Source organism: Podarcis vaucheri (assembly GCF_965113315.1).
Source record: "Podarcis vaucheri genome assembly, chromosome: 2".
NCBI classification, from domain to species: Eukaryota; Metazoa; Chordata; class Lepidosauria; order Squamata; family Lacertidae; genus Podarcis; species Podarcis vaucheri.
The window spans coordinates 35046708-35066694 of record NC_138760.1 but is presented as its reverse complement, the minus strand read 5'-3'; the positions used below and the strand labels follow the sequence as shown (position 1 = coordinate 35066694).

The 19987-nt window shown below is 47.3% G+C and overlaps 1 protein-coding gene across 6 annotated transcripts in view; it reads right to left on the bottom strand.

The window, feature by feature from the left end:
- Positions 1 to 772: 772 nt before the first annotated feature.
- USP36 (ubiquitin specific peptidase 36) overlaps positions 773 to 19987 on the bottom strand; it is a 31896-nt gene continuing 12681 nt past the window's right edge. For 5 of the 6 annotated variants that reach the window (XM_082213242.1, XM_082213238.1, XM_082213237.1 and 2 more), the window contains exons 11-20: positions 19414 to 19514; positions 17450 to 17588; positions 14970 to 15659; positions 13582 to 13697; positions 9325 to 9849; positions 6131 to 6390; positions 4498 to 4656; positions 3781 to 3896; positions 3206 to 3341; positions 773 to 2568 (exon numbers count right to left, since the gene is read on the bottom strand). In XM_082213242.1, the coding sequence (XP_082069368.1) occupies positions 3210 to 3341; positions 3781 to 3896; positions 4498 to 4656; positions 6131 to 6390; positions 9325 to 9849; positions 13582 to 13697; positions 14970 to 15659; positions 17450 to 17588; positions 19414 to 19514 (2238 nt within the window). In that variant the 3' untranslated portion in view covers positions 773 to 2568; positions 3206 to 3209. The remainder of the gene's footprint in view (positions 2569 to 3205; positions 3342 to 3780; positions 3897 to 4497; positions 4657 to 6130; positions 6391 to 9324; positions 9850 to 13581; positions 13698 to 14969; positions 15660 to 17449; positions 17589 to 19413; positions 19515 to 19987) is intronic. The other variant, XM_082213241.1, reaches the window with a different exon arrangement.

Genomic DNA, 19987 nt, shown 5'->3' with positions numbered 1-19987 from the left:
TGACGTGTGTGCTTAACAGCAAACCACAGGAAGAATATTCGCTCCACTGAATGTGGCATATATAAAATCTACAGGTGTAAAGCTGTTCAGGTGGAGTTGGGATGAACCTGGAAGTGACATGGCCTTTCAACCACTGCAGCAAAACTCTCCTCCTCAAGGGTTTGAGAATCTTTGCAATATGCATTGACCCCATGCATGTTGCGAAGCTAAGCAGGGTCCAGTATAGTTTCAAACTGGAATGGGGGACAATGTGTTGAGATTCTTGCATTGCTGGAGGGTTCTGACCCTCGGGGTATCTTCAGACTCTACAATTCTATGATTCTATAATGCGGAGCCTGTTCAGGTGGATAGTGGGGATCAGTCTCTAAGGGGCACAAGATTCCCCCCTCCCCCCCAAAAATCCACTTGTTTCTACTGGTTAGGTCAAATGCCCTTATTTCAGAGGCTGGGCTCAAGTCTTCCCCCTAGCTTTTGCCTTCAGTTCTGCAATAGGCTAAAGCAAAGGCATGCACATAAGGGTGTTACGATGTTAGGATGTCTTGAAAAGTACCCAACATAACCACCCCGGTGCTGCAACTACACAGATAGATGAGTGTCCACAGAAAGTGAGAGTAGGAAGGCCTGAGACAAGGGGGATAAACCAAGTGGAACATAGTAGTTCTCAGCTAGGGCTTCAGACTAATGGCAAGCTTAAGAGGTGAGCGGTCATGGAAGAATTACTGCTGCAATCAATCACAGGAGAAACCGATCGACGAGACTGAACACACACACATACACAAAACATTCCTTTATTGCACCATGAACCATTGCTACAACTAGGGCTACTGCAGCAAGCCCCAGCATGAGGTGCATAATACCCGCTTGGGGTATCTACATGTTGGCAGGAGATTGTTAAACGGGCACTGCCAGAGGGGAAGAGACTGCTCCCCGCTGAGAGAGTGAACAGGGTCAGTGCCCCCCCTCCCCAAGAAAAAAAAAGAATCGTAATAATCATAATAAATCATCAGCTCAAATTAAATGCAATGGCCAAAACCGTTTTGGTAACTGCTTGGATACGGTGGAGAAAATAAAGCTAGTTTTCAACATTTGCACCCAATCTATGAAGAGAGGAAATGGGTGCCAAAGTTGAACGAGCAATGCTGGGAATGGGTGGGATGCCCACGGATTGCCCCTCCAACCAATCATGCACTTGTGGGGAAGTTACAGGTAAAGGCTGCCTACCTGGGAGTAAGCCACCGAGGTTAACAGCTGGACAGCAGCAGATGCAAGGGAATAAAGGAAACCCTAGGCCAGCCCTGCAGGAACAGGAGCCCTTGCACCACTTGGCTTGACAACTACCCACTGAAAAAGGTTTGGCACAGGGACACTTGGGTCTCTCTCATTTTGGCAGGCAGCAGCCCGCTCTGCCTTGGTGCAAAAGCAAGGGATGTTTCGGGCAACCTCTCTCCAACGCAAACTCCCAAGTTGGAAATATGCTGCGAGAGACTCAGGTCCTCTTGGAGTCATTAACTTCTGCCACACAAGCTGTGCAATGATGCCTGCTGGAAGTTAATTAGGACAACGCTTAAGAGGAGGCATGGAAAAAAGACCCAAAGCAAGGAAGATTCAAGACTGCAAGTGGGGGTGTGAATGTCTGAACACTCCTTTGTGGAAAATAACTCCTAGTTAATGTGTGCGTGGATTTTTTTAATTATCATTGTTGTGTGGAGAATTCAAACATTTCTTCCCCTGCCTGCAGCTTGAAGCAACACACTCCAGCAACAGGCAAATCTCAAATGAACCGTGACTTAACTATGGCTGGAGAATGCTACCGAGAAGTTGTCATTGCAAAGCAGCACCTTTTGAGGGCCCTGGCAGTGAATGCATTTGAACACAACTGTACAGGGCAGGACGACCTGACCACCTGCTTTCCTGGCTGTACAAAACTCAAGTCCCAAGTGTTTTGTACAGCAGGAACAGCATGTGGGAAATGGTCTTGAAAAATATTTCCAGAGTGGAGCATTTCGTACTTCTCTGAAATGGGATAAACCAGAGAAGGGGCTGCAGATGGGTGGAGAAATGCCATGTCAGTTGCATCCTGTCCTAATGACTCAGCCAGGGAGTGGGGAAAGGGGCAAATGTACCACAACAACATCCAGCTCTTGAGGAGTTGGGACACAGCTCTCGGCTTTCTCAATCTTCTCTTGGCAGGAAAGGGAACAGAGGGCATCACAGCTCATCATGCTGACACATGGTGGCGGGCAGAGGCAACAGAGGGATTTCATTTCAAAAGGGCTAGTTGCTCTTAGCTCCACTGCTGATCCATGCCTGATGCCCACGGGTACCCAGGGACAGGACCTTCCCCGGGCAAAGGCTCCTCGTGACACTCTTGCAAGTAAGCGGCGATGGGTGCCTGCATTTCCCCAGGCACTGCACAGAAGATCCATCAGAGCCTTCAAGGCAAGAGGAGGACATTCCCCGTGAGTCCCGTTGAGTTGGCAACTCGCGACTGTTGACAGAATTGTGTTGGTCACCAGGCGCTCCACAGAACCGGAGTTCGCCATAGCACTGCTGCAGCCAAGAACTCATCTGCGGGGTCGAGATGGAGAACAAATCAGTGCCACAGGAAAAAGTGTTACTGGATTGCACCCTCTTGACCACTGGGTGGTGTGAGGAGCAGAAGGAAGAGAACGAAGTTGAAAAAAGCAAGCTAAAAAAAATAAATAAGGGGACAACAGAGATCCTGCAACCACAGGTTTAAATGAGGAAAAGGAAAAAGAATGGCAACACTGCTTTGTAGAACTCCTACATCTGCATATTGTAGAAGGTCCTACAAGACTTCCCTCGTCACTGCTCAAATCCCTCGGCAGAAGTTGGGAGTTGTAAAAGACAAGAATCCAACTTCCATATTTAGAATAATGTAATCAGCCTAAGCAAGGACTACACGAGCTTAATATTTGCTGTAGGTATTCAAACGGTTACATTTTAAAAGCAAACAGAACCTGGTGTCTGCAGCTGATGAAGGACCCTTTATGGGTCAGTGCATAAATCAGTGCATTGTTTAACAACTGCGTTTGCAAAATCAAATACGCCTTCCCACCCCTCGCACACAGGCACCACAGTCCTAATTACGAGTCATTTCCACCGCCGAATAATTTTCCATTTGCCCACTCCATAAACTGCAATTCCCCAAATCCCTCTGGTAGGCTGCACTCAAGTTCCTCACCATCTCAAAGCCAATAGCTCAGGCTAGCAACTTTAGCGGGATGTGTCACGGCCCAGAAATTACGCCGGCTTTGCAGTTTCTGGAACGCATTGCCATTTCTTCTCCGCTCACGCTTGAGTTTCTTGATTTTCTTCACCTACGGCAAGAAGAAAGAATGTGTGGTTGTTCCAGCTTCTAGCATCCAAGCTGCCATCCACATCAAGTGAAGCGTAGAAAGGACATTCCCTCCCCACTCTACTCACCAGAAAGCAGCTGCTGGGATGGACAAAAGCTAATTAAATAATAACAACCCAGAGGCGATCAGCAAGTGATCAATGGGACTGAAATCCAAAAGATGTCTTCCTGACTATCACTAGGATCACCCACTAAGCCTAAAATTTGGCTCATGCTCATAGGTCATATAACAGCTCTGTTAGAAATGCAAGACAATGTATTTTGATTGTTCTAGCAACAACTGAGCGGGCAGGCATGCTGAAGAAATATATGCTTTTCAAGATGGGAAGTCTGTTTTAAAAACAATCCAAACTAGCAACTGAACACACTAGGCTAGGCTTGCAACAGGCTAGGCTTCTTACCTTCCCACTGTCAAACTCTTCATCCCAATCGTCAATGACTGTCTGGCTCTGAGACCATACAGCATCCTGCATGGCAGCTTGACTGATGGCCGACACCTCGCCATCCCATGTCAACACTGTGGAGGAAACACATTGGCAAAGAAGAGCTGGGGGTCGTGGCACGCATGGTCGGCCCAAGACATTTCGGCACCTGAGGCAAACCACAAAATGGCGCCGCCCTCCCCACCAGGAAAGAATGGATGAGTGAAAATCTACATCAGGAACACGGTGGGGAATAAAGATCTACATCAGGATGTGCTGCCCCCGTGGTTTTTATTTTTCATTTTATAATAAGAACAATCCAAATACCAAAGACACATTTATCTGCTGCCTCTGTGGGTCCTGCCGTCCAAGGCAGTCGCCTCAGCTTGCCTCATAGGTGGGCCGGCCCTAGTGGCAATCCTTCCTCACTATCCTAGCCCTCTGCCCTTTCCTCATTTCTCCACTGAAGAAGACAGCAAGGTGCTATCACCAGAAGCGCACATAGAGAAACAGGGGCACTGTCTTATCTACATGCACTTCTATCATAAAACACGGGGTGCCTTTTGAGAATGCCAAAGATCCCCATTATTTGTTTTCCTACTGTGGCTTAAGAGGAGGAAACCCCTTCCAAAACACAGGAGCAGTAGGGCCTCATCTGTTTATGGGAAGACCCCTTTCCTTAAAGAAGTACTGTACCTTGCTTTCCATAAGCTTTATCTGAAGAATCCTTCAGTAGCTCCTGGACCACATCAAACTGTTCGTGCTTCTGATGTACCACTTCCTTCTTTGGACTTGGGATGTTCCAGGAGCACTTGTCCCCATGTCTAAACTGGCTGCCAGTCCAGGTCAAGGCCACTGTGGAAAGAAGGAAAGGTGCGTGGTAAGAAGTATTGGCACAATCATGTCATGCAGCAAATCTGACCTGCCACTCTGCAGCAGTGCCAGGAAAACCAAGGGAACAGAAGTGAAAAGAAACACAACCCCAAGGAACATGTGTGATTTGCATTCCCAGTGGTCCACGGGCCAAGGTAAAAATGCTCACTTACACCTGCAGGGGGGAAACACATGCAAGACACCAACAGACTATTGGAACATCTCCACCAACCACAATACTGCACAAGTTCCTAGGGTTTGCACCCAGAATTAATCACAACGGCTTGTTTAACTGAGCTTAGGTTGTTGGGCGTCAACATGTCAGAGCTGTGGGGGTTACGTCTGAGTTCATCTGCACGCCTAGCAAGAGATGCCCGATGTGCATAAACCAAACAGGGAGAGGCTATGAAGCCTTGGGACAAAAGCAGAGGAAAGCTTGGGAGTAAACCCACTGCCACATTCTACGTAGTTGCTAAGTAGTTAGTGTCAGGGAAGAGTTAAAGTTAGAAGTTTCCAGTTTCCCAGAGGGAGAAAGTTTTCCCCAAGAGAGGGAGGAGAGCAGTGAATCTAATATAGCTCAGATTCGGAGGAGGGGAGATACAAGCCAGCTCTAGGGAGGAGGTTAGAAAAAAGAGCGGGAAAGCGAAAGGAAGGGCGCGTTCGCCATTTTGAGAGTTGCTGGTCACGGAGAAGCAGAGCTCAGAAGGTATCTGAAATAAGTGACTCTGAGGAATAATAGTTAAAGATAAGAACAGTTTATAAGATTGTTTGTTAATACACAATAAAAAGTTATAAAAGAACAAGAAGTGTTTGTGTGGTGATCTGAAGAGGACAATGACCAGTCCTGACAGGCACCTATACAGTGGTGCCTCGCAAGACAAAATTAATCCATTCTGCGAGTCTCTTCGTCTTGCGGTTTTTTCGTCTTGCGAAGCACGGCTATTAGCGGCTTAGCGGCTATTAGCGGCTTAGCGGCTATTAACGGCTTAGCGGCTTTAAGAAAAAGGAAACGAACTCGCAAGACGTTTCGTCTTGCGAAGCAAGCCCATAGGGAAATTCGTCTTGCGGAACGACTCAAAAAACAGAAAACTCTTTCGTCTTGCGCGTTTTTCGTCTTGCGAGGCATTCGTCTTGCGAGGTACCACTGTACTGCTTTTGTTTGGACGTAAGGAAACCACTTGTGTGTGTGTGTGTGTGTGTATAAATATAAATATATAAATAGGTAACAGTTCTTCCGCGTCCCAAAAAGAGCTCTGGGATTGGGGCAAGTGTCACTACTGCTCTTCACAGATACAGTGGAGCTGATGGCAGCTCAGCCTAGTTTAGAACTGCAGCAAGTCCAAGCTCCCCTATGCCCATTCTAGGAGCTGATCTGAACTAGGGGGTACACCGTCCCCCACTCTAAATCTCCTTTCTCTGCACACACACCCAACTAAGATATAGATATGTCTCAAACCTGGGGGGCTGATTCTAGCAGAGGAAAGGCCATTTTCTCTCTGTTCTTCTTGGGGGCTGCTGGCCTCTGGCACAGAGCCCCCCTGCTTCTCCCTCCTCTTGTGCTTTCGGTGCTCGCTCTCTCCAGCAGGGCTGCCGCTGTCCGAAGCTGGGCAAGGAAGCTGCTTCTGCTTCTTTTTCTTCTTCTTCTTCAGGCTACAGGACTCCTCCACCGGTTCATGGGCTATTAGGCAGGCTTCTGCCTCGCGCTGTGGAGGGCAGCTGCAAAATGGATTAAAAAACAACAGCCAACCCCTTTGGTTTTATTCATTTATTTTTTTAAAGTTAGAACTGTTCCTCCCACCCACCCAGAAAAAAGTACAACCAGCAGCCATTGCTTTAAAATAACCTGCTTTAAAACTGTATCTGAATGCAACGAGAAAGTGCAAAGAATACCACCCCAAGGACCCTTTCCCCATATGAACCCAAATGGACTCTGAGATCATCATCTGAGGCCCTTTTTTGTGTGCACCCTCCATTCGGGGTACAGAGGGTGGCAGCATCTCTGTGGTGGCTCCCTGTTTGTTGAATAGTCACCCCAGGGAAGTTCGCCTGGTGCCTTCATTATATATATATATATTTAGGCACCAGGTGAAAACATTCCTCTTCAACCAGCCCTTTGGCTGATTGATATTCTACCGCCTTTTAAATGTGTCTATGGGAAAGGGCGGGGTATTGTTTTGATGTTTTGTTTTACTTATTTACTTGTTTTTATCCTGTTTTTTATTCTGTGAATCACCCGGAGATCTTATGATGAAGGGCAGTATATGAATCTAATAAATAGGTAAAAATAAAAACCAGTCTCTTAAAACGGCCTCCATCAAAACTGAACTTTCTGCATAAAAGAATGAAATAGGACACAAAAGGGGTTGCATTGTATTTATATGCAGGATCCAAAGATGAAGACCGCTATACATGCGAGCGAAGTCTCACAACAAAATGCTGAACTGGGGTGGGTGGGTCTTCCAGTTCAGGATTCCAGCCAGCTAAACATGCCCCTCTTCCCAGATATTTAGTCCATCCCCCTCCCCACAAAGAACCAGTCACCATTATTTGGTACTGAGCATGCTCAGTCCTTACTGGGCTATTCCGGGGCTCTCCCCCCTACTGTTTTTCCTTCTGTAAACCTTGAGGTCACCCCACGCCTAATATATCTGTGCCAATATTGTGCTGTTTGGGGCCACATAAGGACTAGCACTCAGAAAAATTAAGCATATTTATATGATTTCCTTTCCTTTCCAATTTTCCATGTCTTATCCAGCAACCAGCAGCCCATGTTTCTGAGAGGGTCCAGATTTAGCCTTCAGTAGGGTTGCATTATTTCAAAAAGTTGAGCTTTTGGGGGGAAACTGCCCCCCAAAATAGTGATTCTAAGCTTTTGGAGCTGTTTCTGCTGCTTTTTCCATCGTGTTGCCTGACACCCGGGTTTTCCCCAGACATTTTGGCGATTCGCAAAATTCCCCTGACACCATTTTTACACCTGAAAGCGAGGACATATCAGGAATTTTCCTGATGTATGGCAAGCCTAGCCTTCAGCTACATGATCTTGCTTAAAAGGATCAGGCGTACAGAGAGATGCCAGTCAGAAACCGTCAGTTTCATCTCTAGGCAGATGTATATTCTGCAAAATGCATCTGAGCAAAACGCCCCGCAGTCTGTACCAGTAGCAGCGGCAGAATCCCAAAACCTATTTTTAGTTATACACAGAAAAGAAGCACCAGGCTTCTGGAAATCTGGGAGGCATACTTCCCCCTCCCTCAGAGTTTTCATTTTACAGGGGCAAGGAAGAGGAACTTTTGGGGGAACTGAACTATACGCTGTGCTTGCTTTCTTCTTATCAAAATTATTGAGCTGTACCTTTTGGCCTGTTTAATACAGTGGTGCCTCGCAAGACAAAAAACTCGCTAGACGAAAGGGTTTTTCGGTTTTGCATTGCTTCACTAGACGAATTTCCCTATGGGCTTGCTTCGCAAGACGAAAACGTCTTGCGCTTTTTTTTAAAGCCGCTTGAAGAGGCGCAGTTGTGACGGACCGTGCTTCGCAAGACGAAAAACATCGCAAGACGAAAAGACTCGCGGAATGAATTCTTTTCGTCTTGCGAGGCACCACTGTACAACTACATCTCTACTCAGGAGACCGCCCACTCTGCTTAGCAGAGTTTACTCCCAATTGAGCTTGCACAGGATTGAAGCCTCAAAAATAAGTGCCTCAGGTTTGTAGGCACAGTCTTTTAAATGGGAGGAAAGAAGATGGTCAACCATACAGGAAGGGCCAGGATTATGCAAAACATTGGTCCAAAAGGCAGCAGGAAGGACTTGTGTAAACACAGGGCAACGCTTGGTTCCACTAGGCTCAAAGGCTCCACTTGTTTTATTATTTATTATTATTATTATTGAAGGTGATGGGGCGGCAGGGGGGAGGCCCAAAGACCCTTGAGGCACAGGTAACAAGGAAACACACTCCTACCTAGCAATGTAAGCAACCTAGCAATTCACAGAGGGGTCTGAGAGCTTAGTCTAAGTCTTCATGGCTTGCCATCCCAACAGTGTTAGAAACTCAGATATATAAGCCTAGGCGCCAAATGGCTCCTCAAACCAAGGTTAAAGTCGCCAAAATGGAATGTCCAGTTGCCCCTTTTGGGCAAGACGGCTCCAAAGCCTTATTTTTCAAATGAAGGATTGACTGTGATTGATTCCCAGTGAAACATCTGGCTAGTTCAGATGATAACCTTGAGCTAGGTTAAGAGCTTTGAGAGCTTAAGGAAAGTTACTTGATCCAGGGACAGTCCACATATACAATGGCCTATTTCTGACCTCTTTTTCCTTAATGGTGACAACAGACCATTCATAACATAAGAATATGCTTCATAACTGAGCAGGCAGTGGGGTGGGCTAAGTGAAGACAAGCCTATAACGCTGTTCACTGCTCCTGTTCTGGCTGCACAGAAAAGACATGTTGGTTCCTGAAATTCATTCCGATTGCAGAGATAAAATATAACTGATAGAATTCTACAGGATGATGTATTAGTGTGTGAAAACAGTCTAGATCCAAGGATCCCCAGGCATGCACCTCCAAATGGTGGAGATGTCAAGTGCTCATGTTTCTCTCTCCAAGCAAAGCCCTTCCCCTAGAAAAGACAACCAAGCACTCACTCACCTGTTCACAGGGGACAGCAAAGGCTTACAGTCTTCCTCTGTTTGCTGCAGCTTCCTTTTCTTTTTCTTCTTTTTCCTCTTTTGGGTGGAATTAGCTAGACTAGGATCTGCTACCTTGCAGCCTCCAGCTATTCCCTCTTCCTCTCCCTTCCTGGCTGCCACCAAGTCAGATTCCAGTTCAGGAGAGGAGTCTCCAGGCCTGCCGTTTTCCTCGAGTTGCCTCTTCTTCCTGGGTGGGTTGGAGAGGCAGGTTCCCTCTGCACCAATGGTTCGTGTGCTTGGGATGCAATGGGTGCCTTGTTCTTCCTCCGAGAGGCTACGCTTCCTTTTCCTCTTCTTGGAGCTGGCAAGGAAAGGCCTCTTGTCCCGGTCTGGGCAAGAGTGGCTGAGTGCCTCTTTGGGCACCGCAGGTGGCGGCAGAGGGGCGGCAGAGAGGCAGCATGATTTGAAGCTGGGCAAGGGTTTGACAAAGGCGCTGCTGGCCGGCGGTGGAGGCGCTGAAGATTTGGAAGCAGATGAGGGCGTCCTAGAGAATCACACGCAGACAAAGCTAAGAGCCAACAGACACCAAAGCGGCAGAAGACCACACCCGTTTCTGTTCTAAGAGAGAGCCAGTGCCGGCCTCTTTCACAACATAAATGGTCCCTTACATCAGTGTCCCCCAACCTTGGGCCTCCAGCTGTTTTTGGACTACAACTCCCATCATCCCTCGCTAGCAAGACCAGTGGTCAAGGATGATGGGAATTGTAGTCCAAAAAAAGCTGGAGGCCCAAGGTTGGGGAACACTGCCTTACATCACCCAGAAGGACAAAGCATTGTCAACCGAAGCAAAGAAAAGCCCTGTTGGATTCATGCATCTAATTCTACATTCTGTTCTCAGAGTGGTCAACCAGGACTTGGGCACAACAGCCCTTTCCCTTCTTGTGATCCGCAGCAACTGGGCAGGCCACCCCACATGCCCTAGGCATTAATAAACATTCAGCTTCTTCCAGGTTTAAGACTGGTATGGCATCAGGCTTTGGAACTGTTTCTGCCCCTATCCCAAAGGCCCAACCACGCTTCACTGACCCTGCAATGTTTCCTCACTAATAATAATAATAATAATTTATTTATACCCTGCCCTCCCCAGCCAGCCAAGACCGGGCTCAGGGCAGCTAACACCAGGTATAAAAACAATTGATTAAAATACAACTTAAAAACAAGATTAAAATACATTAAAATGCAGCCTCATTTCAGTAGAAACTCAAATCAAAAACTTTTGGGGGATGAAAACGTCAAATCTTCACCAAGGCCAACTATCCAGACTGGTCCAGAAAAAAGCCAGGGAAGTCCCCAAATAGGAGTTCCATCAAAGAAGGAGAAAGGGAAAAGGAAAGAGGGGGAGGGGATCAAGTTGATTCCAAGCCAAAGGCCAGGCGGAACAACTCTGTCTTACAGGCCCTGCAGAAAGAAATCAGATCCCGCAGGGCCCTGGTCTCATGAGACAGAGCATTCCACCAGGTCGGAGCCATCACTGAAAAGGCCCTGGCTCTGGTTGAGGCTAATCTGACTTCCTTAGGGCCCGGGACCTCTAGGGTGTTGCTATTTATGGACCTTAAGGTCCTCTGCGGGGCATACTGGGAGAGGTGGTCCCATAGGTACGAGGGTCCTAAGCTCCATGCCACTTCTAGCTCTATCTATAGAGATTTATTCACCTATAGACATACATAGGACGGTCAGCTAGCACATTTCCATAACACAGGTGTGGAGTTCTTCTGGGCTGGATGATTTCTATGCCCTAATTGAGGAGTTATTTCAGGGCCAAATTCAAAGCTCTCCCGCCACGGCACTTTGGTGCTTGAGTTTTTATATTCACCAGGTTGTGGAGCTATATTTGAATATTTTAAGCCCATTCACAATAATTCTTGGGGTTTTTTGGAGCAGTGAGGGAACCCCCCCCCCCCCGCATGGGCATTTCCCTAGAGATCACCTCCTTCTATTACTCTGTTCTGCACTGCTTCTTGCATCATAAACAACCCCTTAAGTTCCATCTGTAGTCAAAGCATGCAGGTGCTTTGCTACCTAAGTATAAGCTAATTTGTATTGCTTTTAAGAGTTTAGTCTCAAAGAACAGAGTGTCTCGCCGTAGCACAAAAAGCTTGCAGTACAGAGCAATGCAGCTGTGCACCTCTGCAGAGGCTGGACGGTTGGCAAACCTGCGCCCAGGAAGTACACTTGTCCCTGGAGAACTCAAAAGAACAACGCGAGCCAACAAGACTCTCAACGCAAAAGACTCTCAACTGAGCGCTAGTAGAAGAGTAGGGAAGGAAGACTGCACTGATGTGAGGTTATATGGCAAGAGATGGTGGCCTGGAATCATGTATTAAGAGAAATAAAGTATTGGATTATGAATTACCAAGACAGCCCTTACTAGAGGGATGCAGAAACTCAGGCACAGGGGCCAGATGTGGCCTGTCTAGGCCTTTATATGGCCCTCACGAGCATCTGTAGGCCACAATCCCTCTCCCCAGGCCACAGCCCTCGCCAATCCTACTTCATACCCTCTCAAGGGTTTTTATCTGGCTGGTATGTGCCATCGAACTCCGGTTGCCTGGATGTAGGATTCTAGAGGGGTGCATGAGTGTATTTAGAAACTTGCCTACTGTGCAAGGACAAAATTTACATTCCTAGCTCGCCCCACTTTTGCCACAGAAAGGTGCCCAGAATAGAATGCAGCCCTGCATGCACCTGTTTTAGCAGTAGTATTATCTGGCTATTTTAAAGGAATTGTGGGACCCCCAAGAAGATCTCAAAATGACAGTCTGCCTTATAGCAATAGCAGCCTGTATGACCACATGTCAGGCTTGGGGGAAACCAGACCCTCTTCAATCAGAGGCTTGGATAGGAAATGTTTGGGACCTAGAACATATGGTGAAATTTAAAAACATAAACAGAGGCAGAGGTTGACAATAAACTGAGAACCCCAATTGTTTGGTGAAATGTAGGTTGAAATACAGGTCAAATATGAGGAGCATGGGTGGAATGAATATAAAAAGAAAAAAGTTGAACCCCGTATCGACGAGTACATTTGAAGTTGGAAGTTTTATTCTATTGACTTGATGTGACCGGAGTCACATATGATTAAACGAACCATGTGCTACTTTTAAAGCAATATACAATTATACTGTCTTAAAACAGATGCATTTTAAGTGATGTGTGGCCGATAGGATGTACATAGGTTTAAAAATATTTATTGCATTATGCTTGCCACTAATCTGTTAATACTTATTATGGGGTTGCACCCAATGAAGATAGAGTAGACCCACTGAAACTAATGGACCTAAGTTGGTCATGCCAACTATCTGCAACTGGTCAACTCTGAGGACTAACAGAGGCTTGCATCCAATGCAGTACTATGCAAGTATCCTGTTAGCATAAGGATCACCAGTTCGACAACTCCCCCGCCCCCACAATCTGCTCTAGGAATTCCTCCAACCCTCTGTAGCAAATTTGTAGCGGGGGGGAAAGTCCCACTGCACAAGCAGGAATCCCTGTGCTGATGGGATGCTTATTTAGTGCTGCAATAGATACAAGCCATTGGCTACAACCCATATCATTTACCATTGTATATATATGTGTGTGTGCGCGCACACACACACATACGATATACACACACACAAACATATATAGTCATACCTCATGTTACGTCCGCTTCATGTTACGTTCTTTCAGGTTACATCCTGCGGCAATCCGGAAGTACCGGAAAGGGTTACTTCTGGGTTTGGCCGCTCGCGCATACGCAGACGTGCCAAATGACGCCATGCGCATGCGCAGAAGCGGGGAATCACAACCCGTGTGCGCACAGACGCACCACTGCGGGCTGCGCTCTTTTCATGTCACGAAAGGGCCTCCGGAACAGATCCCGTTCGCAACCAGAGGTACCACTGTGTGTGTGTGTATGTATAAAACACAAATAAAAAAAACACAGAGGCTGCTCTCGCACATAATGTCCAAGCGGGGTGACGTTTCTCATTCCCTGTCCATTTGCCCAAAGCACCCAAACCAGACACAACACCCAGTAACAGGTGGGCTTCAAGGCACATGTTAGCAATTGCAGCAACACCCTCAAAACCAGAAAGGCTTTGCTTCAGAAAAGTACCAAACGCTACAGTGACTTATTATGACAAGCCAAAGAGCCACACAGCAAGGACAGGGTTCAGAAAGCCAGGCGAGGGTTATGACCGCCCCCCCCACCCCCGCAAGGGCCCCGGGAGCTCACCTGGGATAGTCGAGCGCAGCGGCACAGACGGGGTGGGTGGTTTTTGTAGCAGCTGGTGGAGGGTGGGGCGGCACCAGGCGCTCACTGCTGCTCAGTTTCTGCAGTGTGTTGCTGCCCTGTAGTTATTGACATAAATAAAAACTTGGTGGTCTAAAAAGAGGTTTCCGTGACCCCAGGGGGCAGAGCAAGAAGAGAGAGGGAGGGGGAAAACAAAAGAACAGGTGGGGGTGGGACAGGGAAAAAGAATCAGAAAAGTGTTTGCTGTTAGAAACAAAGGGAAAAGAAGGAAGGACATGTATAAAGACAGAACAGTGTTAGAATAAAACAATGGGCAACAGGCACCTTCCCATCTTCCTTGTTTCCAAAGAGAGGAACGAAAAGAACCAGCCAGGGTCTCTCTGCTCTGGCCCTGTGAGCAGCGAAATGCCTCCTTTAATATGGGCCTCACCAAGCAAGAGGATTTGAAGGGGCAAGAATGAGGGGAGACCAGCTCTACAGAACACAAGTTTCTCCCCTAGAGTCTGGGGAAACAGGGTCCCCCTGCACAGAATGCATTCGCAAGGCAAGACACCTGCTTAAAAGAATACTGAGCTTGTTCGCAGGTAGAATCAAGCCAAACCATGGCTGAGCGCGAATAGGGCGCACGCCGGTTCCGGGAGTGGAGATCTCAGCCGCTTTGCTCCTCCCCGGGGTCTGCTTGCTGCCATGCTACCCAGGACCAAGCCATAGTTTGGCTTAGAACGGCATCTGAACCTGGGCCAAGCCACTGCTCTGCCCTGGGCAGCACAAGAGGAGTGCTGTGGCCGCAGTCCTTGAATCAGGGAACCTGCACATTTGCTTTTTCACACTAAGCCATGATTTGACTTTGCATTATGTGTGGGCCGTAGTTTGCAACAACGGATTGGCAGGTAAGGAGGGTAGTCAGAAAGCACTTGGGACTTATAAGCTGGCCAGGTGATGAATCTCCCTGGGCTCCTACCTACAAAACAGCTCAGTTGGTTAAGCATGAGACTCTTAATCTCAGGGTTGTGGGTTCGAGCTCCACTTTGGGCAAAATATTCCTGCCTTGCAGGGGGTTGGATCAGAGTTTCCCAAACTTGGGTTTCCAGCCGCTTCTGGACTACAATTCCCATCACCCCTGACCACTGGTCCTGCTAGCTAGGGATGATGGAAGAGGTAGTCCAAAAACAGCTGGAGACCCAAGTTTGGGAAACCCTGGACTAGATGATCCCTTCCAACTCTACAACTGCATATGTGATCGAGTCTGCAGTGCTGCCGCAAGCCTGAAATGCCCCTTGCCTGAATCAACCCCACCCCACCACCCAAATCGCCACTCCATTTTGCCACCATTTTGGAGGTAGGTGAGGTAAAGTACCCCTAAAACGCACCTTCCTGGCAGAGAGGGCCAGCTTTTTTGCAGGTGGGGGGGACATGGTATTTCCCAGCTCCAGATTGGTCACATTAGCCAGCAAAGGCGACTTCAGCTTGGCAAACTTGGAGTCCTCGGAAACAGATTTCCCAGAGGCACAGTCCGATTCCTGAGAGGAGCAGTAGCCGTTGACGCCCATCGTGGCCTGCGGGAGTCCTTTGGCTGGGCGATGTGCTGGACTGGATGAAAAGGAGCTGCTCGAAGAGGACGAGGAGGAAGAAGATGAGGAGGAAGAAGTCAAAGGCGAGGAGGCCTTGCTCGGCACCTCTGGGCCTTCCTCACGAACTTTGGCCTCAGGGTCTCCTCTGGGAGCCTCTGGCGGCTGTGAAGACAATGCCAACCCCTTGTCTCCCCAGGAGCTCTGCTTGCCCATCTCCACCCTGACACTGGTGGCCTCGCTGAAGTCCTGAGATGTTTTGAGTGGCAAGAGAGGCTGCTTCTTGGACCTCTTGCTGAAGTCGTCTAGGAAAGACAGCTTGGCAGGGAGCTTAGGAGAGGAGAACCCAACAGCAGGGATGAGCTTCGGATGAGGAGAAGGAGGAAGCGTCCCGTTCTGGGGTTTGGAGTTGGAAGCAAAGGAGCTGCGGGGAACAGGGACGCCAGGTTCCTCAGGGTCCAATGTCTTCCTGGCCTGTGTCACATCTTGCCTCTGTAGCAACAGAAGATAATAGGTGTTGAACGAAGACAGGTAGAGCCAATACCACAAAATGGGAACTGCTCCTCCTGCTCAATAAACTGTTCAGACCAATCCAAACGCAATACCCCGCAAACTGCCAGATGTATAAGCAGACGGCATATAAGGTTATCTAGCTGCATGAAAGTCATGCAGTTCACTTACAAATTACGCAGGGTTAAGATTTCCCCCATCTGATCCACGGGGAAGCAACTGATGCATTTATTACCATTCAAGTCGGTGGGCTCTGGCCTTGTTCTCAAAACAGGAGAGGACTGCTACAATTGCCAAGTTCTGGAAGACTTTTGATCTTGGCGATTTGGATTACTGGTATACCAAGACTTAGCAAATCGCCCTCTCCTTGAAAAAAAATTCTTGTTACATTAAAACTACCCAGAGGCCAAAATGCCTGGTTTGATTTTATTTCATATACTGTATGAACACAGCAGGTTCACAGACGCCAAGTCCCACTGGTTAAAGCAAATGCCTGGAATAGTTAAATTATCAGCTGCTACTAAGGGTACAGTGGTACCTCGAGTCACAAGCACTTCGGGTTACAGACTCAGCTAAGCTGGAAGTAGTACCTCAGGTTAAGAACTTTACCTCAGGATGAGAACAGAAATTGTGCGCTGGTGGCGCAGCAGCAGCAGGAGACCCCATTAGCTAAAGTGGTGCTTCAGGTTAAGAACGGACCTCTGGAACGAATTAGGTTCGTAACCAGAGGTACCACTGTACTTTATTTCAGAGGTGATCTCTGACTATTACAATAGACTGCCTGTTATGATGCGGTTCTAGGCCACAAAATCTTTTACTTGGGCGCAAACTCAGTGAGTGTAACAGCTACTTTATTTCTTATCTCCCAACTGTAATGATTGTATTCTCTTATTATATTCTTTGTTGTTTTAACATTGAAAATTTAATGAATAGTACTCTGGGGGTAAAACGAATAACTTCCTTGATCATACCAACTGACACCACAGGAGAGGGCTCGTGTGAGGGAATGCACCCCCATTTTTGAGTTATTTTGCTGTACTTCACATAGGAAGTTGGAATGCCAGGGAAACGGCTAGGCTCAAACCTCTCACTGCCATCTTGTTTTCTAGGCAAAGAAGCATTTAGGCATGTGAGCCTTCCCCCCTGCAGCCTGAAGTGGTACAATCCACTCACAGGTTTACCACTTCTGTGAGAATAAGTGTGGAGAAGAAGCACTAAGATGCCCAACTACTGGCACCCCATCCATTACATAAAACTGCAAACATGTTTCCCATAAAGATGCTGGGGGCAGAACAAGGCTTTAGTTCCTCCACATATTAAGACTCAAAATGCCAGTTTTGTGACTGCATCGGAAGCATCAACCCAACAATTTCATCAATCTTTTGTAGTACACTCCCCACAATTCATAACAGGGTCTTGGGCTGGCTGCCGGCCTGCTGCAGTGCATTTGTATGGCTGGAAGAATTTCAATTTCCCCCAAAAAATAAACTTGCTAGCACTTATGGCTGCTGATGAAAAGTGTGCGGATAACATACCAACCCAGAGAAGGGACTGTGTAATATTTTACAGTAGCTGAAGAGAGCTTCAGGGTCCTCACTCTCAATTTACTTTGGGTTTGGTTTTTTTTACAGGTCACTGGGTTTTGTTTTTCCTCAGCCCAGAATCTGCCCTACTCAAGCTTAAGACTTTCCCCTTTCCTTTTGAAGTTCAAAGTACACACAGTTCCGACGGTGGGAAATTCTGGATGGCAGGCGGACTATGCAGATATTCACCTTGCTCATCAGTGGTGACGCGAGGGCACCATTGGTCATGCTTTTCTTCATGTGGTCGGAGACTATGCTTGCTCGGTTGGATGCAGGGCACGTGCTTTTGGAGATGGTCCCCTCAGAATTCTTCCTGGTACTTGGGATCCTTGAAAAGGGGGAAGAAGAAGGAGGAACTTGTACTTTATCGCTATCACTATTTTTAGAGGTCACCCTACTCTTCAGACCAGGGGATGGGGAACCTCCAACTCTTAGGCCAATCTTGGTGCACCAGGACTAATTTAGCTCAGGGAGGCCATTTCCTCCAAACCACACCCACCTGCCCATCAGCTGATGGATGATAGGACAGCTTTCAATCCTGCATTGGCTGCACAATCTGGTTCCCAGCACAGAGCAGGATCATGCAACCAAGGCAGCAAGGTTTAATAGGGCAGGGATTAAAGCCCTGATCTTTGGGCAAGAGAATGCAGGTGCTGTGAACCTTCTTCAGTATGAAGGATTCCATTGCAGCCAAGGTGGGGAACTGGGTGTGGCTGATGAGCCAAGCTGAGTCTATTTTGGATCTGGCAAATCATCCGGGCCAAGAATTGGGGCACCCTCTGCAATCCATTCCGACGGGTAGGCAGGGCTGCCCATTTATCAGTCACCAGAGACACCACCATGACATCAGGTACCCTAACAACTATAACACACATTTATAGTGTGCTCTATCAAGCATTTCTGTGGAATTTGACACCAGAGCTTCACCATTTACACGCCGGAATTAAACGGCATGAAGTGATGAGCAGCTGGGCTTCCTCCCCCACTCCCAAAAAAAAGCCACATTGCAGGCCAAATGGGAAGGAGCACCTAATTTGGGACACAGGTCTGAAGTTCCCCACCACTGCGCTACAGTTTACAAATACAAAAGAACACAGAAGTATTTGTTTGGTCTTGGATTTAAAAAAAGAAAAGCGAATAGAGAAGTTAAGGAAACAACTTTAAACCATAAAACAGTAAACAACCCAAAAAGCCCAAAAGAAAACAATATGAACACAAAGGAATATCTAAAACAGAAAAACATCTCAACTTATGTAACTCTTTGCCAGCTATAGATTGTACATTGCTAATGCATAGGCCCCTCAAATTATTCAAGGGACAGTATGCAAGAGTACAATACAATTCAAACTGTTGCAGCATTAGAAGCACCGCATGAAAAAGTAACACCCGGGTTTATTATTGATTACAAATGATCAACGGAAAAGCACCACACCTCTACAGATGTTGGTGTGAGGTCATTCATAAATTGAAGACTTCAACAATAAAGGGCAGTGCAAATGCTGAATAGTAAGATTTTTTAAAAAAATTGTATTCTCGTATATATTGGCCTTTGAACAGTTTGGCAGAGCAGCTACTCATTAGCATTGATGTACATTTTATCACAGAGAAAGACTTTATTGAAAGAGGGTCTAAACCAGGGGTTGGCAACGTTTTTTGAGGCCGGTCCGGTCCACTCCCCGGCAGACCTCCCCATGGGCCTTAGGTTGCCGATCTCTGGTCTAAACACACTTGGTTTTTAGAGTTTCTTTTATAAAAGGTACATATTATTGGGTTTTTCGCTGCTATTTATTTGTGGGTCACTGCCAGGCACTCTGCTTCCCTCTGAATATTTTGTTCATTTACATGAGATGATATTTAGCCATCACAGCAACATGAAAAGGAAACCACATCAGCAGAAGCAGCTGAGGACCCTGCCAAAACAGTGATGGGTTAAGAATGGCCAAGGGCGCTTCCCAGCATTAGCAACAACCGTGTTATTATCATCGCCCCCAGTTGACCCCAGCCTGCTCCTCCCTCCATTTAAAAAAATGGACTTCTGCTCCTCTCCACTCCACTCGATTAGCATAAAGGTGACAGGTCGATTGAAGGGCACCCCAAGAAACAGGAATGAAGAGAGGCGGCCAACGGCAGGTCCCATACCATGCCCCACTTACCGAAGATAGAAAAGCACATATGCCTGTTGATTGAGGACAACTTTGATGTTGCTCGAATGCACCATTGAGTCGTTCATCTGGTACCACTGCCCATTACTAGCCTGAAAATGGGAAGAGGAAGGAGGATTTGTAGCTACAACACAGCACAGAAGGGCAGCGTTAGGCAGGAGGGGAACAAGCACTGCACACCATCAAAGGTAGGCATAAGCTTCATTGAAAAAAGGGACTAGGTCAATGTTTCCCAAACTTGGGTCTCCAGCTGTTTTGGGACTACAACTCCCATCATCCCTAGCTAGCAAGTCCAGAAGCGGAGATGATGGGAATTGCAGTTCGAAAACAGCCAGACACCCAAGTCTGGGAAACACTGGACCAGATAAATTCATGAACAGATGTACCAGTGGCTGCAAGTCATGATAGCCAGGAATCCAACATCCACATGCACTGATAACAATACCAAGTGCTGGAGAATAACCCTAGGGAGGTTAGTTACCCCACTTCTAAACTTCCCCTTTGCCATCTGGCTGGCTACTATGGGTAGGAATAAAGCCAACTAGGGCAATAAACGGTTGGATAA